We start from the raw sequence: 22,285 nt of genomic DNA, 5'->3' as shown, positions 1-22,285 counted from the left end.
TTGCTGACCACATTTACTAGATTATGAGAGAAGCTTTTCCCCCCAAAGACATCACTCGGGGAATACTTTCAGGGTCCAGACTACAACGAATTTTGCATGACACGGTGAACCAGTGGATATTTCAATCTACTTGGCATTGAAATAGATGACTGTACAGTCTCTACACTAGACATTGTAAAATATAACATTTAAGTTTGTGACTGAGTACAAACATACACAAAAAAGTTATTTTTCAAATTATTTTATTTGTGCATATTTATAAAACCAATTATTTGTTTAGTCCCCCCCTCCCTCTAGGCATGGTGTGAATGGTTTGTTTAAATGTTTAATTGAATTCAATTCCGGAGTTACCATTCTTAAATTAATTCAAGTAATTGGCCGATAACATTAATAACTTAACAGCCAGTGTGAGCAACAGAATTATTAGGATATAGACATAAAATACCGTACACTTTACACCTGAATTTTAAGCAGCCAACAAATTACAAGTGATGGTTGAAAATGATAACCATATAGTTCGCAAAATTAATATGGTCTCTAAGGCCTGGAAACGTAGATTATTTAAAGTTCTGTGGAACTACTTATATATATATCACAATGAAGAATTTAGAAAGAAAGCAGGTCTTAATTGTTTCATACATGTAGATCTGCAAGGATATTATGACCATAACCCTCAACAGCATGAGCACATTTGAATCACGTGTAGATTATTTCTCTCCTTTCTCACATTAGTAATGCTGTCACCCTGAATGTTCACACTCGGGAGATTTGAAGTCTGATTACTACATCTGAGGTCAAACAGTCAGTCTTTCACATTCTTATCTCTAGGTCATGCTATCATTATGCAACATTGCTTGCAAGGCCAAATAGCTTACCCGCCAGCCTTCTTTCCATATTCCACTGCCTTTTCTATTAGGTGCTTATACTGTGGCATGTTGGCCGCCGAAAGCATCAAAGAGGGATTTGTTGTAGCATCTGTTGGTTTATACTGCTTCATGGCTGTAAACGAGATTTACTGAATAATACCATCAATTAGCATTAAATTTACATCATAATAAAAGTTTGGAAACACTACAAAATAGAAATAATAAATCAAAATACTTAAAACAAGGAATTTATGTGAGGAAGCAGAGAAAGGGATACTAAATAACACGAGTACCAGGAAAGGATCCAGGGGTTTGAAATCTGGACCACAAACACTAACACCAAAAGGAATTTCATTTTCTTATATAGTAGCAAGAAAATGAACATCAATAACAAATAATAGCATGACAATAGTGGTTTTCACCATGTCGAGTAGACTTGTACCAATGCAAACAAAAACTTAAGAAGCTAAGTCATCCTTCTCTTGTCAACCTGAAAATATATACATGCACAATAACTATCTTAAATTTTATCCAAACCTGTGATAAATAAACCACAATCCTGTCAATTATAAAAGCAATGCAGCAGGTAACAGCAGAAAATATAGCCATTAAAGGAAAAATTGTGATGAATACTTACTGAAGCTCCTTCCTGTGTAACTAGGACATATCATTTTCTTTGTTAATTTATAATTATGCCCAAACAACAAACTGCCTGGTTATTGGTTTAATTGCAGACTTTCTTTCTTTCTTCTTCTTCTTCTTCTCTCTCTTTCTCTCTCCTCCCTATTCATAAAATGCATATGCACCACAAGCATCATTAATGTTGCAAAACTTTGATTATCCGAGTGTCTCCAAGTCCAGTTTTTAATTTTCCTTCTAGCAATAGTACTTGTGCACTTTAAAACTGTCACTCGTGTAAATGGACATTTTCACAAAATTGCACATCAGTGTTGTAAAAGACATCCAATGACTAATCTACCACATAATACATATACAAATGCAGAGACATCTAGAAATTACCATACAATACTTTCCACCTCCAGATGCACCTGGCTGTTTAGCACGTTACTTTCCTGTAAAGGTCAAATTTGTAGCAAGGTCCACTCTGGTACTTTTCATCTAAATATTCTCACAAAATCACAAGAAGAGGCTGCAAAGGAACAAAGAAAAACTGCTCATCTTACATTAAGCTTGGTCAGCAAAGCTTTTACATATACTCTCTATAACCTCCGCAGCATAAGTAACTTAGTAATCCAATACTTGGAAATTGAGTCCTTCTTTCTTTCCTTCACAAATTCAACTAACTTCTGCACCTACATCAAACCTCTGAAGTGCACAGAGGGCACTTACCATTACACATCAAATTACAGGTCCTACCCATTCCATTGCTGTATGGAGTATGGGAAGAACAAGTGCTTATATTTTGATTAAAATAGCTTAGTGACTGAAGTTTCACTAAGTACCACCTGCACACTGTTGTCTGTCTCAAAGCTACATGTAAATTTTTGTTGAGTGGGGCTGGTTGCATGTCAGCACCACTGCCCCCTACCACTGCAATATGTCCATCACACAGTTATTTGGTTCAGTTTGTATAAACATCTGTGCTTGCTGTAATTAGACCTAGTCTAATCTCGCCCTTATGGGAATGATAAATAGGGGGATATACTATATTAGTTAATGCCTCACTCAGTTCTGGTTCCCTATATTTTGAAGTAGGTTGATAATTTTTGCCCACCTGCCAGTTGATTCATTTTGGCATTTCCATGAAAGATAAAGGTCAGAAACACTAAACGAAGCCTATCTTTTCACCTGTTTGGATGTGCTATTCTTCATTTAATATGTACACATAGACACAATTTGCAGTAGAAAACGAGCCAGCAATGTAGCTCTTCCTGAAAGAGTAACTCTCGACTTGTATGACAATGTTGGCAAATGGTATATTCCTGTAGAAACTGGAAGTGAAATCTCAATCTACAATGGATTTTATCATCCTGACAGGGAAAAAAAAAAAAAAAAAAAAAAAAAAAAAAAAAAAAAAAAAAAAAAAAAAAAAAGTGTTTGTATCAACACTGAAGTACAATCACTTCAGATTTCTACACAGTGAAACTGTGCCTCTACACCAAGGATACACAGAACATAGCCTACATACACCATTCATTCTTGTGGTTATTTTTGATTGAAATTACTACTCATTTAAATACATGGCCTCAAGGCAAAATTCAACTGATCACTTAACTTTGTGGGGACATTACATTTTTTAAGTGTAAATTTAATTTATCCAACCCGTGCGCGCGAACATTGTAAGCGAAGTGTAAAAGATGAAAAAGTAGGTAACTTAGATGCCAGGATACAAGGTTCATTTACGATTTCTGGGACTTACCACAAGGTAAATCCTTTATTAGATTTACATGCCTGAATGGCTGCAAACATTAGCATGCCACTTTTGGAATTCAGGCAATGGGTAGGGACACTGCCTACAGGTCAAATCCCCAGCAGATTAAGGAGGATCAGTGTGCCAGCCAATATGGACGTGGTCTGTAGGCAGTTTTCCTACATCCAACTACGTTAATACCTCTCCGGTACCAACATCCCGGCTGTTACAGATTCACAAACATCTTGAACATGCTCACATGGCTAAGATAATGTGCAAACAGATGGGGTACATGTCCCAGGAGAGTGGGGAGGGGGGGACAGAGTGATGACAGGAGGATATTTGGCCATACTATATCATGAACAATCCACATCAAAATTTAACAGGTTGAGCCCACACAGATACAGGACAACAGCCAACCAAAAAGAAAGCCATTGCCAGATTTATTTAGTAACCGTTTTGTCATTTTGCCTGAGAATGCACCAGAAGCAGTGTAGCTGGAACTCATCAACATGCAATACCATGAGACACTGCAAATCAAATTTGATGAAGTAAAACAACTTAATTTCTATCACTGTGATGATAGAAACAGTGATAAGTAGAAAACGAGCCAGCAATGTAGCTCTTCCTGAAAGAGTAACTCTCGACTTGTATGACAATGTTGGCAAATGGTATACTACTCATTTAAATACATGGCCTCAAGGCAAAATTCAACTGATCACTTAACTTTGTGGGGACATTACATTTTTTAAGTGTAAATTTCCATAAGAAACGTTAAGAAATCAAAATATTTGAACCACTTGATGAAGGACAATTTAGAGCCAATTTTGCACTTGTACATGACAAAATTTGAGCCAAACATCACAGCAATTTTGTAAGTAATAGTGTCACATTTTAAATTAAATTGTGATAAATAGTCTTCTTCTTTTGCTTCTTTGTTCCGCACCATGCACAGGGTCGGCAGGGTTAAGTAAGGATTTGGCGGGGTTAATTTTAAGGGGTGGCCAGATGCCCTTCCTCCTGCCACCTCATACCCCTCGGGACGGAATTAGTGTACCCCAGTTGTCTGTGTTTAGTGTAAACCATGAAATAGTGCAAATGTTTTTCAAATGTCTGCGAGACATGCAACTGAAGCGGGACTTGGGGACCAGCCCAATATTCACCTTGTGGGATGTGGAAAACCACCTAAAAACCACATCCAGGCTGGCCGGCACACCGGCCCCCCATTGGTAATCCATCATGCGGATTCGATCCAGGGCCAGTGCGCCTACCCAAGTCCACGAAGCAGCGCATTAGCGCTCTTGGCCAACCTAAATTGGATAAATAGTATTTCTATAAAAATACACTGGTGTAACTGTATTTGCTAAATAGAAAGAATACTTGGGAAACATACAATGAATATTTGTGAAATAAATGTCAATGTTTTTAACATTTTTTTTTTTTTTTTTTTTTTGCAGCCGTTACCCATGTCAAAGCAAGGGGGTTGCAGCTCGTGGTACCATCAAGTCCGTACACCCCTGCTCTACATTGACCAAAATGCGTAACTCTATCACCACCCATTTCTCACATTCCAAGTCATTACAGATGTGATTTTGCTCCTTGATAGATTAGGTCACTACCTCAGTGCCTTAGCAAAAACCAATGTTATGGCTAATGAACATCCTATGTTCATAACAGATGGATTAGTCTCCTGCTAGAAGAAGTTGCAACATAATGTTGCCTACAAATAGGAAAAGGCAGTACAACAAACAGATAAACTTATTCAAAAGACAGAGGAATCATTTAAATGCAAATGAGATGAAAATAAATGAAAACAACAAAGAGTGACTGCCTCAGTGATAATTGAGCGCTGGGTAACATAAGAGGTGTTAAAGTTCTGGGCTTCTTCACCACCAGTAAATTAACTTAGGTAGGGCACGTTGTACATAGGTATATAGTACAGCACCTACTGAGGAGTACAAGGGAAATGGATAGGTTAAAGTTAGATATAGTGGGAATTAGTGAAGTTCGGTGGCAGGAGGAACAAGACTTTTGGTCAGGTGAATACAGGGTTATAAATACAAAATCAAATAGGGGTAATGCAGGAGTAGGTTTAATAATGAATAAAAAAATAGGAGTGCGGGTTAGCTACTACAAACAGCAAAGTGAACGCATTATTGTGGCCAAGATAGACACAAAGCCCATGCCTACTACAGTAGTACAAGTTTATATGCCAACTAGCTCTGCAGATGATGAAGAAATAGATTAAATGTATGACGAGATAAAAGAAATTATTCAGGTAGTGAAGGGAGACGAAAATTTAATAGTCATGGGTGACTGGAATTCGTCAGTAGGAAAAGGGAGAGAAGGAAACATAGTAGGTGAATATGGATTGGGGGGAAGAAATGAAAGAGGAAGCCGCCTTGTAGAATTTTGCACAGAGCATAACTTAATCATACCTAACACTTGGTTCAAGAATCATAAAAGAAGGTTGTATACCTGGAAGAATCCTGGAGATACTAAAAGGTATCAGATAGATTATATAATGGTAAGACAGAGGTTTAGGAACCAGGTTTTAAATTGTAAGACATTTCCAGGGGCAGATGTGGACTCTGACCACAATATATTGGTTATGAACTGCAGATTGAAACTGAAGAAATTGCAAAAAGGTGGGAATCAAGGAGATGGGACCTGGATAAACTGAAAGAACCAGAGGTTGTAGAGAGTTTCAGGGAGAGCATAAGGGAACAATTGACAGGAATGGGGGAAAGAAATACAGTAGAAGAAGAATGGGTAGCTCTGAGGGATGAAGTAGTGAAGGCAGCAGACGATCAAGTAGGTAAAAAGACGAGGGCTAATAGAAATCCTTGGGTAACAGAAGAAATATTGAATTTAATTGATGAAAGGAGAAAAATATAAAAATGCCGTAAATGAAGCAGGCAAAAAGGAATACAAACGTCTCAAAAATGAGATCGACAGGAAGTGCAAAATGGCTAAGCAGGGATGGCTAGAGGACAAATGTAAGGATGTAGAGGCTTGTCTCACTAGGGGTAAGATAGATATTGCCTACAGGAAAATAAAAGAGACGTTTGGAGAGAAGAGAACCACTTGTATGAATATCAAGAGCTCAGATGGCAACCTAGTTCTAAGCAAAGAAGGGAAGGCAGAAAGGTGGAAGGAGTATATAGAGGGTTTATACAAGGGCGATGTACTTGAGGACAATATTATGGAAATGGAAGAGGATGTAGATCAGGGCTTCACAACATACATGCTCGCGGAGCAAGCTGTGAGCAGCAAGGCGCGAGCACGCTACCCCCACTACCGGACCAGAGCGGAGAGTGGGGAAAGTCACAGCTGCCGCCAGTCGATGTAAATCCGTGGCCACCTGCAGGGATATCACTCACGAATTATTACTGCGACAAATGAAACAAATAAATGAGAATGTACACGTGACACGTAATTTTATCAGCTTAGTGTCTGCCTCTACCATCTGTAGATACTGAAACTAAAGGATTCCACGACAATCCTACATTTTCAACACTTTCTTCAACACTACTTAAAATATCACCTCCGGTTGTAGTGTTCTTCATGGCTACTACATCGAGGAGCTCCTCCCTCACCTGACGATCTCTATTAACACCTCTAATAAATATGGCAAGCTGCGCTGTTCCAGTGATATCAACACTTTTGTCCAGAGCTAGAGAATACGCCATAAAATCTTTACAGATATTTGCAAGCTGGCTCTGGACGTCGTCTGCCATGTCCTGTATGCGACGCATAATGTTCATGTTAGATAATGGCACAATCAGAAACTGTTCAACTTGAGATGGACACAAATGTTCCGCTGCAACTACCAAACATTATTTTATTAAATCGCCATCAGTTAAGGGGCGCAGGGATTTTGCTAAAAGCAAAGCAAATTTGTAACCCACTCTGAGAGCTGCCTCAGTTGATTTTTCTTCATCGTCCAGATCTTCTTCGGATAGCTTCCTTTTAAGTTTAATAACTCCCTGTGCACGATCTGGTCAATCACATTTTCCATGTCTGTAGTCTTTCGCATGGTACGACATACAATGTCGCTGCAAATTAAATTTCGTAAAAGAATTCAGCGTTTTGTGACACACTAAACATTTTGCAACACCATCTTTTTCTGTAAACAGATACAATTCCCCCCAATGGGGGTTGAACTGCGAAAGCATGGTTGGGGTTACGCAACGGCGACTTCACATGATTCTTAACCAGCGAAGGGACTGTTAAGAGCTGATCGTAGTACTTTAAACGTTACACAGTCGGCGCGAATTCAATAGGCACGCTGCGGCCCTATTCAAACGTGCGCGCGCATTTCCCTTCCCTCCCTACTCCGCGACCTTGCAGCTGCTCGCGAGCACGTGCCTGAGCACACGTGAGTACTCGCACTCAAAACCGGCCAGTTGTTAAGCCCTGATGCAGATGAAGACGAAATGGGAGATAAGATACTGCGTGAAGAGTTTGACAGAGCACTGAAAGACCTGAGTCGAAACAAGGCCCTGGGAGTAGACAACATTCCATAAGAACTACTGATGCCCTTGGGAGAGCCAGTCATGACAAAACTCTACCATCTGGTGAGCAAGATGTATGAGACAGGCGAAATACTCACAGACTTCAAGAAGAATATAATAATTCCAATCCCAAAGAAAGCAGGTGTTGACAGATGTGAAAATTACCGAACTATCAGTTTAATAAGTCACAGCTGCAAAATACTAACGCGAATTCTTTACAGACGAATGGAAAAACTGGTAGAAGCGGACTTCGGGGAAGATCAGTTTGGATTCCGTAGAAATGTTGGAACACGTGAGGCAATACTAACCTTACGACTTATCTTAGAAGAAAGATTAAGAAAAGGCAAACATACGTTTCTCTCATTTGTAGACTTAGAGAAAGCTTTTGACAACGTTAACTGGAATACTCTCTTTCAAATCCTGAAGGTGGCAGGGGTAAAATACAGGGAGCGAAAGGCTATTTACAATTTGTACAGAAACCAGATGGCAGTTATAAGAGTCGAGGGACATGAAGGGAAGCAGTGGTTGGGAAGGGAGTAAGACAGGGTTGTAGCCTCTCCCCGATGTTATTCAATCTCTATATTGAGCAAGCGGTAAAGGAAACAAAAGAAAAATTCGGAGTAGGTATTAAAATTCATGGAGAAGAAGTAAAAACTTTGAGGTTCACCGATGACATTGTAATTCTGTCAGAGACAGCAAAGGACTTGGAAGAGCAGTTGAATGGAATGGACAGTGTCTTGATAGGAGGATATAAGATGAACATCAACAAAAGCAAAACAAGGATAATGGAATGTAGTCAAATTAAATCGGGTGATGCTGAGGGGATTAGATTAGGAAATGAGACACTTAAAGTAGTAAAGGAGTCGTGCTATTTAGGGAGTAAAATAACTGATGATGGTCGAAGTAGAGAGGATATAAAATGTAGACTGGCAATGGCAAGGAAATCGTTTCTGAAGAAGAGAAATTTGTTATCATCGAGTATAGATTTAAGTGTCAGGAAGTCGTTTCTGAAAGTATTTGTATGGAGTGTAGCCATGTATGGAAGTGAAACATGGACGATAACCAGTTTGGACAAGAAGAGAATAGAAGCTTTCGAAATGTGGTGCTACAGAAGAATGCTGAAGATAAGGTGGGTAGATCACGTAACTAATGAGGAGGTATTGAATAGGATTGGGGAGAAGAGAAGTTTGTGGCACAACTTGACCAGATGAAGGGATCGGTTGGTAGGACATGTTTTGAGGCATCAAGGGATCACAAATTTAGCATTGGAGGGCAGTGTGGAGGGTAAAAATCGTAGAGGGAGACCAAGAGATGAATACACTAAGCAGATTCAGAAGGATGTAGGTTGCAGTAGGTACTGGGAGATGAAGAAGCTTGTACTGAGGAGCCTAAAAAACCATTTGAACAGAGCAGTAGTTACTAACAATAATGTCGTATTTCATAGTTGCACGAGCTATGGAGCCATTCTGCAGGAAACAGTTGCATGCTGTCACTAAGGAAGAAAGTAGTGAGCATCATTAGACCTACTTAAAAAAAAAAAAGGGTCATTGTAAACCCACCTTTGTGCTAATTTCCTCCATTCAAAAGAAGTTGAAGGCATCAAATTCACCATCACAGCATTCTGAATAAATATAGTATAAACAGGTTAATATGTTTAATGACCAAAACAAGATAGGCTGCTGATGGTGGCCATGAAAACACTAAGCCTACAAACAGAATATTCTTTGTACATAACTGATTATTTTCTACCCCCCCCCCCCCAAATTTACAGACATAGAACAATGCCTGCATGACTTGCAAGTCAATGTCATTACAGCAGTATCAACACTGATACCTTACTTTCTTACTTTACATGTTGTTATTATGTCTATTTTATTGCTGTATTATTATTGTAGTTTAATGTAATCCTGACAGTGCATCCAGAAGTGTCACATTAAATATGTAGCAATGTTAACAAATTGTGAGAATCCATGATCTCTTCCGCACTAAATATCAGCCAGGAGTGCCTCACGAACAGGGCATTAGCAATTGAGGCACTAGCAAACAACATCTTTAAGGTGGCAGGGTACCGACTGCAAGGAGGGTGAAGAGGAGATTAGTATTGACAGCGACATCACTACAGACCAAGCACAACCTCAAATTTTGGAGGGATGGAGAAGGAAAGAAGCCTTTCCCTTTTGAAGAAACAATGCCGGCATTTGCCTTAAGCGACTTAGGGGAAGTCATGGAAAACCTGTATCAGGATGGCTGCCCATGCACTGCAAGGAGCAAGTACCTTGGTTAGTACCCCAGTCTTGCTTACGATTCTGATCTGTCAGAAGGTGCAGGTTCAGGAAGTAAAGACCAGATGTTCACTCTTAGATTAATAGTGCAAAAGTGTTATAAGTACAGTATGATGGTGGATCAGCTGGGTGTGGATTTTAAAGCATCTTACGACAGTGTCAACAGGAACAGTCTTTTTTAAGGCATTACAGGAGCTAGGGATACCAGTAAAGCTAATGAGATTCATGAATATGATGCTAAGCAACATCAACTGCAAAACAGAAGCTAATGGCAACAATTTTTCTGATATTTTAAGGACTTAAGCAAGGAGATTCTGTATTACAAGTTTTATTTAACTTGGCTCTGGGAGCTGTCATGCAAAAATTACCAAGCAAAACAGGTAGTACTATTTACAACAGGAAAACTCTGAACATGGCATTTTCTGATGACAGCCATGCTTAGGAGAAACAGCAGAGAATATCAGCTGGAAAATCATATAGTTTTGGAATGCAAAGTGGCTGTCCTTGGCCTGGTCATAAGAAAGGAAAAAACAAAACATGATCAGAACATAAGTTGCTGAAGGAATCTCATTAAATAACACTAAAGAAAGAGAAAAATCATAGTTGGTTATAGTGTTATTAGTTACATAAGGGAGGGGGGGGGGGGATATAATGCATAAGGTAAAAAGGCTCAATTTATTCCATTAGAAATATTGTTTGGTGTGTTTGTATGTATATATTTTTCATAGCAAATACATATCAATATTGTTAAATTTTGTTTCATTTCTCACATGCAAAACACACACACACACACACACACACACACACACACACACACACACACACACACACACACTTTACCACACAAAACTGATCAAGAAAGTATGTTATGAAGTTTGCTTTGACAATTAATAAACTTTATCACTGTTAGTTCCTCAATTTTTGTATCACAGATAGTAAATCAAGGGACTTGAACGATTAAACCAGTTTAAGTGTGTTGCAGTAATGGGTATAGAACATAATAGTGTATTAATAAAGATAAAAGCAAGAACAGCTGCAGGTAACAGGTACTACTACAGCTCCCTTAACAAGTTGCTATCTTCCAGCATTTCAAGACAGCTGAAGATGACAGTTTATGAAGATTATAAAACCAACTATTAAGTATGGGTCCAAAATGTGGACAGTAACACAACAGGTCAGAAATGCCTTGGAAACATGGTAACAGAAAGTACTGTGCAAGACATATATGGGTAGTATACGGAAATGGTACTTGGAGAATTAGGACCCATGCAGAACTATATGAACTCTACACAAATCCATCAATCACCACAGATGTAATGGCACAAAGGCAGCAATGGTTTGGACTTGTGCAGAGAATAGAGTGCTGAAGAAGGTGCTAACTTTAACACCAGAGGGTAACCACTCAGTGGAGAAACCAAAACTGTGCTGGCTGGATGATGTAGAAACAGAACTGAGACAGCTAGAAGAAAGAAGGGAGAGTAAGTAGAGAGAGTAATGGAGGAGACTGAAGGTTGACAAGGCCAGTGCCCATCTTGGGCTGTAACATCAGAAAAGAAGGATGGCTGGCTCACTCACTCAAATGTACGAGTGTGTCAAATTATGAATGTTTACGATATAGTAGGAATATGTTGGAACTTCTTGAGTAATTTCAATAACTGATTTCTCGGATTTCTTCCGAAACATTTAGAATGAGGCATGTTTGTAGCATTGATTGGCGACTAGAGCCGAACACAAGTAATTCTTTGAACATCGGAAAGTATCGCTCAAAATATCCGAGGTGTGGCATTCGATCCAATTCCCGTATCGCGCAATACATCGCTTCACGCAACCTAGTTATAAAATGTACTTTCACTGGCGCGCCCAGGTATTTCGAAAGACAGCATGACCGCAGGAACCTGCTGGTGCCCTCAGGGCATTAGTGTACTTTTCCTTCTGCTACAAACGAAAAAAAAAAAAAAAAATGTTGGAAATTTCTTCATAATCTAAAATGTAGAAAAGTTTTCGGTATCACTTAAGTGTTCGCTCAACGCAAAAGAACAGAGTCATTCAAATTGCATTTGAATAACATGACATGCAGTATTGTAACTGAATTACCTTCAAAATCACCAGTGTCAGCAACCACAGTTGTATATTTCTTCAGCTGTGCCAGTGAACTTGCCATCTTCGCTTTCTTTGCTTGCGGTTCTGACATTTTCCCCAAATACCGGCACTTAAATATTACGAACTTCTCACCAACGCCACCTCGTTGGATAGCAACAAGTAGGGGAACGGCAAGGTAGTGGGGGTACCATAAATTATGACAGCGATAACGCCCCTGCGAGCTATCGATATTTGAAACAATATAAGACGTTTGGTATCCAGTAAATACAAAGACTTATTAATTATTACTAATTCTTTTCACGCTTCTATGATGTATCGTACAAAAGATCCATGCAACAGAGTGTATTGCACCCAGATTCTATTTGCACAGTTTCTCCAGACACTGTTAATTAAGTAGCTCGATTTGAAGATCGATTCACACTTGAGAGAATACAATTAAAATTAAAATATGTCACAATGCATTTCAGACGGCGGTATTACAGGCCATCAACGATGTTGGACGTCAACGACAAAATTTCTCATAGTAATCTCTATATTACTATCCAGTAAAAGACCTGAAAAAAGAGTGGGTGGCTCGTTGACGCAGAATAACAGCATCGCTAATGAAAGGACTCATAGAATAGAATTTTCGTAGCATATCCACGCAAACCTGTTTCAAATGGCGGCATTCACACAGGTCGTCAACGGATGATCAGGTCACGTCACGTCACGTCAAGGTTTCTCGGGAAGAAAGTTTTGACAGCGGCGTCATCTGTTAATATCGGATGTTAACCGATGCCCGCCACATTCGAATTATTACACACATCAAAACAAGTTTTGCATCAGCCCAGTTCCCAGAACTCCTGAACACAGAAGTTGACGGGATATTGTATCACAGACACAGTCCCTTTGGCTGTTCACTGTTCAGAGATGTCACTGAACCCGCCTAAAGATGTATACAACCATGCATGAGCAACGCCTATTAGACGGAGAGGACCCGACAACCGATCAGTCCCCGTCATTCCACCAAGAAGGAGGTACACGGCTCGTGTTGTCTGTAGTTAAACCATGCCTAGACGGTCAGTACCGCGGTTCGATCGCGTCCGCATTGTTATTTTGTGCCAGGAAGGGCTCTCAACAAGGGAAGTGTCCAGGCGTCTCGGAGTGAACAAAGCGATGTTGTTCGGACATGGAGGAGATACTGGGAGACAGGAACTGTCAATGACATGCCTCACTCAGGTCGCCCAAGAGCTACTACTGCAGTGGATGGCCGCTACCTAAGGATTATCACTCGGAGGAACCCTGACAGCAACGCCACCACGTTGAATAAGGCTTTTCATGCAGCCACAGGACGTCGTGTTACGACTCAAACTGTGCGTAATAGGCTGCATGATGTGCAACTTCACTCCCAACGTCCATGGTGAGGTCCATCTTTGCAACCACGACACCATGCAGCGCGGTACAGATGGGCACCACAACATGCCGAAATGACCGCTCAGGATTGGCAACACGTTCTCTTCACCAATGAGCGTCGCATATGCCTTCCACAAGACAGTCATCAGAGACATGTTTGGAGGTAACAATGTCAGGCTGAACGCCTTAGACACACTGTCCAGCGAGTGCAGGAAGGTGGATGTTCCCTGCTGTTTTGTGGTGGCATTATGTGGGACCGACGTACGCCGCTGGTGATCACGGAAGGCGCCGTAACGGCTGTACGATACATGAATGCCATACTCCGACCAATGGTGCAACCATATCGGCAACATGTTGGCGGGCATTCGTCTTCATGGACGATAATTCGCGCCTCCATCGTGCACATCTTGTGAATGACTTCCTTCAGGATAACGACATCGCTCGACTAGAGTGGCCTGCATGTTCTCCAACGTGCCTGGGATGGATTGAAAAAGGCTGTTTATGGACGACGTGACCCACCAACCATTCTGAGGGACCTAAATCGAATCGCCATTGAGGAGTGGGACAATTTGGACCAACAGTGCCATGATGAACTTGTGGATAGTAGGCCACAACGAATACAGGCATACATCAGTGCATGAGGTCGTGCAGCTTAGTATTAAAGGTACAGGTGCTTACAGCAATTTGGACCACCATCCTCTGAGGATCTCGGTTTAACGTGGTACAACATGCAATGTGTGATTTTCATGAGCAATAAAAAGGGCAGAGATGATGTTTATGTTGATCTCTACTTCAATTTTCTGTATAGGTTCCGGAACTCTCGAAACTGAGGTGATGCGAAACTTTTTTTGATGTGTGTTTTTACGCCCTGTGTTCCTGCTAAACTGCAAATGTTCCATGGGGACTTAGATATTTTTCTCATTGAGTGTTCTTAAACAAGCGGAATCAGATATCTCAATACGAAAAATTATTTAGATTATGTAATAACAGAATAGAGCTGACGCCCATCCTGCTTATTAACAAGAACAGCACTTTGCCACACAAGACTGATAAATAATGTATGTTATGAAGTTTGCTGTGACTATTAATAAATTTTATTGTTGTAAGTTCCTCAATTTTCATACAGTACTCCGATATTTTTAATCACAGATAGTAACTCATAAACTCACTTCCTATTTTGTTATTTTGTTTCGAATTCCGTTTATCCATATTGTGATGAATCACAAATGTGAGAAATGAGTCTATTTATATCATTAAAGAAATACAATAAACAAATCTACATAATAAAAATGTTGCAAATTATTGAGTATGTTTAAAAGATGAAGCAAAATGAATAAGGTATAGTTCAACAAAAATGAAATAAATCCTTCCAAATAAGTTATGGTGCAGAAAAAAGGATATTTTATATGTTGACTGTATTAAACAAGGAAGACAAAATCGGCTAACATTATAAACAGAGAGTCTTAAAACAGAAACAGAAATTTACAAAAAATATTATTAATTACTATGCATGTATTCAGCAAGAGAGCAGAATGACTTATCCACAAGGTATTTTCTTAATGTAGATTTAAACGTAGGCAGAACATTAATGTGGACTTTAATACCTGATGGAAGAAACTGAAAACTTTTGTGGCATGATAGTGAACTCAATTTTATACCAGACTTAGATATTTCAGACCCCCATGTAAATCATGTCTTAATTTTCTGTTATGATTATGGTATGCACTATTAAATGTAAAAAGAGAATGGTTATTAGAGATAAAAACTATTGAAGATAACAAGTATTGAGATGTGGTGGTTAGTATTTGAAACTTACAGAATAGCTTTCTGCAAGAATATTTTGGATGAATGCCACTGATGATTCTAGCTGCTCTCTTCCTGCAATGAAAATTTTTTTTACCAAGGGCTGATTCCCCCAAAAAATTATACCATATGAATGACAATGAAAATTGGCAAAATAAATAGCTTTGACAGCATTCACACGCCAACTTTCACTGTTCAGTGCTGAGCTAAGCCAATTGAGTTGATGTGACGTGATGGACAGTGTGAATACACCCTGATGTGATGGTACTGTGATGTGACATGATGAGCTTAAGTCAAGTAACACAGAAAAAGGCAGGATAACCAGCCTCAGCAGGAAACTGGGTCAGTGAGCAGACTGTATTGGAGGGCTAGGAAATCAACCTCAGCTACTCTTTATGAGTCAACGAAGAGAAAAAGCTATTCAGAACAAAAAGGCTAAGGGAAACCACCCCTACTGAAAAGCCAAAAGCTCTGTAAGGGGTGAGGGTAGTCCCTCAGATCTGACAAGAGGTCAGCATTCTTTCTTCATAAAAACCCTAAGACGCTTTCAAAACTATTTATGAAAAACCCAGACGACGATAATGGCAAACAAATATGATTCAGAATATGGGACGTGAGGCATCTAAACAAGGCAGGAGCTGTAATCAATGTAGTCAAAGAAATACAGACTAGGTATAACTGCTTGTAACGACACACGTATATGTCACACAGCGAAAGAATTATTCTGTTTCATTTCATAGGAGTTATTTCGTTATTCTCTGTCATAATTTAAAAGATATGATCAGTAGCAGGGCAGTCATAACAACCTGTGTAAAGCAAGTAGTGAGATGACAGAGCGCTGAGGGATCATGTGCCACCTAACGGCAGCCCACAGGTGCTGCCACCAGCCAGCGAAGTACGCAACCAATAATCTGTAACTGTGTTTTTAATGTATAGCTGTAAATTATGTTTTTTGCATTAAACTCTCGATATTGTTAAATAGATCTTAGTTTTAAAAGTATAATGAACCTTTGTAATTAAGGCTGCAAAAGCCATGGCTTTAAACCTAAGTTAAAATCTCTGTGGTAGGATAAGGCGGGAGAAACGTTGCGACAGGAAGTTGCAGAACAGCTCTCTTTGTGAGATGGAAGGGTTCTGAAGCAGCATGTGGTGCGATGCCCATGTACTGTATTGTGTGGTGCTTAAAATGAGCACAACATTGTTAAACGGCCTCGGATGGACAGGAAATTATTCCTACACATAAGTCTACAGTATTAAGCAGCTATTTGTTAACCAAGCAGAAGTGGCAATGTTATTACAAGGGCAAGTGGGAAGTCGTTGTTAGCTGTGAAGGAGGCAGACATTACATTGCAGCATTACCCACTGTATTGGCCAAAAATTACGATAGGAATTACGACATGGAAGCCACTGTGTAAAAGCTGCTAAATCATCCATCGGTAGCAAAATCTTTACCGGAGGCTGCAATACGTTGCTCAACACCACAAAAGACTAAAGTATTTGTTTCCATGGTGAAGTTCAATATATTCTACTTTTCATAGTGATGGACGTATTGTAATAGTCATAATTCACCGTCCTGTGGGTCAAGTTAAGTAGTACAACTGAAGTGTTTAAAGGCAACAAACTTTATCATAGAGTTGTTATTTCAGTAGATGTTTAGCATGTCCTTTTCACATACTGTCATATTTAATCAGAAACATATTCAGATCATAAGCTGGTTATAAGGATATATGTATAAAGTGCTTAAAATTATTATTGCCATATTAAGCAAAGCATTAGATTGTGTACAAATTACCAGCTATTTTATTACATTGACAAGGATAATAAAAGAAGTTGCAGAAGAAGACAACTAAAGTTATTGTGAACATTTTCATTACTACAAGGAAGATTATTACTGTGGTTTTCTGAACATGCGATTTTACTGATTCATGACATGTGACAAACTAAATTTATGTTTCAACGATAGTACAGGAAAGTGTTTTTGTTACGTTGCAAATTCTTTATGAGACCTGAGTTTCTCCTGGCGTATACAACTTTCAAATAACTTCCGGGAATTCAGCCAGGTAACACTTTCAGCGACCGCCGATATTTCGGCGGGAGAACACCCCGCCATTTTCAAGGCAAACTGCAACGGACAGGCGGCGTACATGCAAATTTAATACCTCGGTTCTGCGACAGAAGCAGGAAAGATAACACACACACTGAACACTAGTGCCACCAAAGATGACCAAAGTCAGAGCTATCGATAGTGCGACTATGAATTCACAGGTGAGGCAGCATTGACTCTGTTCCTCTGTTTTTTGACAAGGGAGAGAGCCGGATTCCAAACAGAGTTTAAACAGAAACCTCCATCCCTGTTAACGAGGTTGCTCGCTAGTTTAATCTCAACTGCCTCCCTAATGACACTGTCCCAATAGCTGGACGTGCATGCCAATATCTCGGTGTTATTATATAACATGGGGTGACCAGTATCCAAGCAATGTTCGGCAATAGCAGATCTATTTGGCTGCTGTAACCGTGTGTGCCGTTTATGCTCAGTACATCTGTCCTCCACGGTCCTGATAGTTTGACCAATATATGCCATACCGCAGCTACAGGGAATACGATATACACCTGCCTTACGCAATCCAAGATCATCCTTAACGGAACTCAAAAGTGCTCTAATTTTAGATGGAGGTCGGAAAACACATTTCACATCGTATTTCCGTAAAATACGACCGATCTTATTGGACGTGTTTCCTACGTAAGGCAAAAAGGCAGTAGACTTAGGTGTTGACTCAGAATTATCATCAGTCACCCGATGTACAGTTGGTCGATAGCGCAACGCACGTTCAATCTGTCTATCACTATAACCATTTTGACGAAATGTAACTTCAAGATGGGACAGCTCAGCTGGCAAAGTCTCAGCGTCAGAAACGACATGTGCCCTGTGTACCAAGGTACGAAGTACCCCTTCACGCTGAGCCGAATGGTGACAACTATTAGCTTGTAAGTACAAATCGGTGTGAGTACGTTTCCTGTAGACTGCATGTCCCAATGATCCATCATCCTTCCTCCTAACCAACACGTCGAGAAAGGGAAGGCAACCATCCTCTTCCACCTCCATCGTAAAACGAATGTTCGGGTGGATCGAGTTCAGATGTTCTAGAAAGACATTCAAATTCTCCCTACCGTGAGGCCAAACAACGAAGGTATCGTCAACGTATCTAAAGAAACAGGCGGGTTTTAAAGGCGCCGACTCCAATGCACGTTCCTCGAAGTCTTCCATAAATAAATTTGCGATCACAGGAGACAACGGACTACCCATCGCAACTCCATCTGTCTGCTCGTAATACTGGTCATTAAATAAAAAGTAAGTGGATGTCAACACATGCCTAAAGAGATTAGTTAAATCAGCACCAAACCTGGCTTCAATTAACCGCAACGAATCAGACAGAGGAACACGAGTGAAGAGAGAGACCACATCGAAACTCACTAAAATATCAGAGTCATTCAGCCTCATTCCCTCCAAACGACGTAAAAAATCAGCTGAGTTCCTGATATGATGTTCACACTGTCCTACTTGTGGACTCAACAGAGAAGCAAGATGCTTGGATACACGATATGTCGGAGCGCCGATGTTACTCACTATAGGACGGAAAGGAACCCCTTCCTTATGAACCTTTGGAAGGCCATATAACCTAGGGGGAACGGCACTATAGGTGTTAAGCCTCTTGATTGTGTCCTGCGAAAAACCACTTTTCTTCAGGAGGCTGTTGGTCTTTCTCTCAACACTTTTCGTGGGGTCAGCATCGATTCTGCGATACGCTGAATCAGATAGTAAACGTTGCATCTTTTGTACATAATCAGGTTTATTTAAAACAACGGTGGCATTGCCCTTGTCAGCAGGTAAAATAACAATACTGGGATCAACTTTGAGAGAGCGTAAAGCAGCCCTCTCTGCTGCTGTTACATTACTCTTGGGTGGACGAGCCCTAGTCAAAACACGGCATGCCTCCCTCCTAACTTCCTCTGCAGCGTCAGGAGGTAGTTTGCAAACTGCCTGTTCAATTGAACTAATAAAATCAACTACCGGTAAATTCTTCGGAGTGGGTGCAAAATTTAAACCCTTCCCTAGCACGGATAAGGTTGCGTCGTCATTAGGGAGGCAGTTGAGATTAAACTAGCGAGCAACCTCGTTAACAGGGATGGAGGTTTCTGTTTAAACTCTGTTTGGAATCCGGCTCTCTCCCTTGTCAAAAAACAGAGGAACAGAGTCAATGCTGCCTCACCTGTGAATTCATAGTCGCACTATCGATAGCTCTGACTTTGGTCATCTTTGGTGGCACTAGTGTTCAGTGTGTGTGTTATCTTTCCTGCTTCTGTCGCAGAACCGAGGTATTAAATTTGCATGTACGCCACCTGTCCGTTGCAGTTTGCCTTGAAAATGGCGGGGTGTTCTCCCGCCGAAATATCGGCGGTCGCTGAAAGTGTTACCTGGCTGAATTCCCGGAAGTTATTTGAAACAAATTCTTTATGTTGAATATTATCAGGAAACACCAGTGCAAAAACTTATTTTCAGTCAGTGATCAATTCTGTGTAAAGATAATGTTAAAAAATGATTTTCATTAGTTACAAAAATTACAAATAACACCACCATAGTAGCTATACATCTTCAATGCTTAGCAGGACCCTTTCGCTCAACATTTCCATGTCACTTTACATAAAAGTACCTCAAGTTGAAAATGGATCTATGCTGTATTGATGAAAGTGTCTTTTGCTGCAGCAACGAAAGTATATGTGGAGGATATATATTGTCCACATGCAGGGTATGTCGCTATTTCAAAGTGGTTATGACTTATATTGTGTGCTCTCCTTGTTTGCTTTTCAAGTTACTATATCGGTTCCAGCTATTCAAAATTAAAGGTTGTATGGTAAGAGCTTACTTCTGCAGTGATAGAACGATTAGTAAAATCAGCACTGAGGTCTTACTGCAAGCGAGTGTCCACTAATTATAATTATGAGTCCGATCGCCAACCATGGTCATTTATAGGCGAAAACTGATCCCTATAACGATAGAACTGGATGGTCCATCGCGCGCTCTGCGATAAATCCGGAGGAAACATTCAGGGAACCTCGATGTTGAGGATTATGCAATCTTTTACAGAGCCTGTGAACGAGGAAATATGCTAGGAACTAGTATTTGTGTGAGTCGGTGTCTCTCAGTGCAAGAATTTCTGTCTTATGCAAACAATAACAAGATATCTTTCGTGAACTGTCATGCTTCTGCCGAAGAAAGTGTCACTGAAGTGAAAAAAATGAGTTCTGTGTATGACTTGAAGCAGTTGTGGATACCATCCGAAATGGACACTTGAGGATCCTCATTGGTGATATGAATGCTAAAATTGGGAAAGAATAAGTATTTCAAGGCACAATAGGAAGATACAGCCTACATGGGTTAAATAAAGATAAAGTTCTGGGGTTCATGCCACATATTTGTTCACAAACTGCCAGCTTAAGGACATACTTAAGGGAATCTGGAAGTCACCAAAAATGATTCAAATAGCTCTAAGCACTATGGGACATAACATCCGAGGTCATCAGTACCCTAGACTTAGAACTACTTAAACTTAACTAACCTAAGGACATCACACACATCCATGCCCGAGGCAGGATTCGAACCTGTGATCGTAGCAGTAGCGCGGTTCCGGACTGAGACGCCTAGAACCGCGCGGCCAGAGTGGCCTGCTGGAGCTCACCAGGTGGAAGGACAATAAACCAGGCAGACTACATCACAATAGATACGATAGCCAATAGATATACATGAGACATTAAGGGAGCACAAGGTATGGAGTGTGGAACTGACCGTTTTCTGGTCAGAGGCCTGTTACAAGTACTGTTATGGAATTGACCAGGGATAAGCTCCAGAATCCTGTCACATAACATACTGAAACACTAAAAGATGAAACAATAGAGACCAAATATCAGCTGCAACTTACGAGGAAAACTTTTTTGAAGCACTGAGTGAACAGGATGATAGTGAAGACCCTGAACAAACAAGCAGAAATATCCTGAGCTCAGTGACTGGCGCATCAAAGGGAACAATCAAGGGAGATCCAGATGGCAAGAAGACCTGGCTTCGAAGGGGATTCGTTAATACAGTAAGACAGCGATATTCCGGCACTCGATAATCCGACATTCGCTATATTCCTGCATGCATTAGAAGCCTAGATGGAAAGTGGTGCAAATGATGATGAGTCAACAACTGATCGCTCTGAAATTGTACACATGATAAATTCTGCATCCACTAATGAGCTGAGTGCTTTTCAGCAGAAGAACTTGACACTGACAGAAATTAGTTATCAAAGAAGAGCCGACTGACGATATGGTATTACAAAGTGCTTTCAACCTACAGGAGGCACCAGAAACTGAGAGTGACGAAGAAGAAAGGTGTAAAACTCACATCTCTTGGGCTGAGGCTTCAGAAGCTTTGAACACTTTTGTGAATTTCTCTGAGAGTAGCCAACAATACAATGTTTCTGAAGTATGAATCTGTAATCGTACAAAATAATTTTTTCAAAAGAAAGAGCTAAATTCAAGAAGCAAGTTAACATTTCTGCAATGTTCCAGAGGGCGCAGAAGATAATTTCAGCCAAATCATCTATGGTAGATACATATCCATTACAAATAATGTGATTTTGTCATGGGTTCGTTCATAAATAACTTTTCCACTACCAGTCACGATTTTCTTTTATTCACATTTTACTCGACATTTTTTGGGAAACGATTCGCATGTTAAAGTGTACTATGTCATTTTTATGTAATGTTTTCGATTTGTGAGGTTCTAGTTTGTTTTGTTGATTTTACTGCAATATATAAAAACGCGAAATTTTTAGTTAGTAGTTTATTTTTATGTGTAGTTATTGGTGAAGTTGGAAGAAGTACTTACAGTTTTCTTGCGGTTGTGCAGAGTCTCAG

The 22,285-nt window shown here is 40.1% G+C and overlaps 1 protein-coding gene across 1 annotated transcript in view; it reads right to left on the bottom strand.

The window, feature by feature from the left end:
- Positions 1-12,307, bottom strand: part of LOC126198640 (transaldolase) — a 53,247-nt gene extending 40,940 nt beyond the window's left edge. Inside the window, exons 1-2 of the mRNA XM_049935103.1 lie at positions 12,131-12,307; positions 876-999 (exon numbers count right to left, since the gene is read on the bottom strand). Coding sequence (XP_049791060.1) covers positions 876-999; positions 12,131-12,227 — 221 coding nt within the window. The 5' untranslated portion in view covers positions 12,228-12,307. The remainder of the gene's footprint in view (positions 1-875; positions 1,000-12,130) is intronic.
- Between the last annotated feature and the right edge of the window lie 9,978 nt (positions 12,308-22,285).

The sequence above is a fragment of the Schistocerca nitens genome, chromosome 8, assembly GCF_023898315.1.
Source record: "Schistocerca nitens isolate TAMUIC-IGC-003100 chromosome 8, iqSchNite1.1, whole genome shotgun sequence".
Classification (NCBI taxonomy): domain Eukaryota; kingdom Metazoa; phylum Arthropoda; class Insecta; order Orthoptera; family Acrididae; genus Schistocerca; species Schistocerca nitens.
This window is presented reverse-complemented; position numbering and strand designations above follow the sequence as displayed.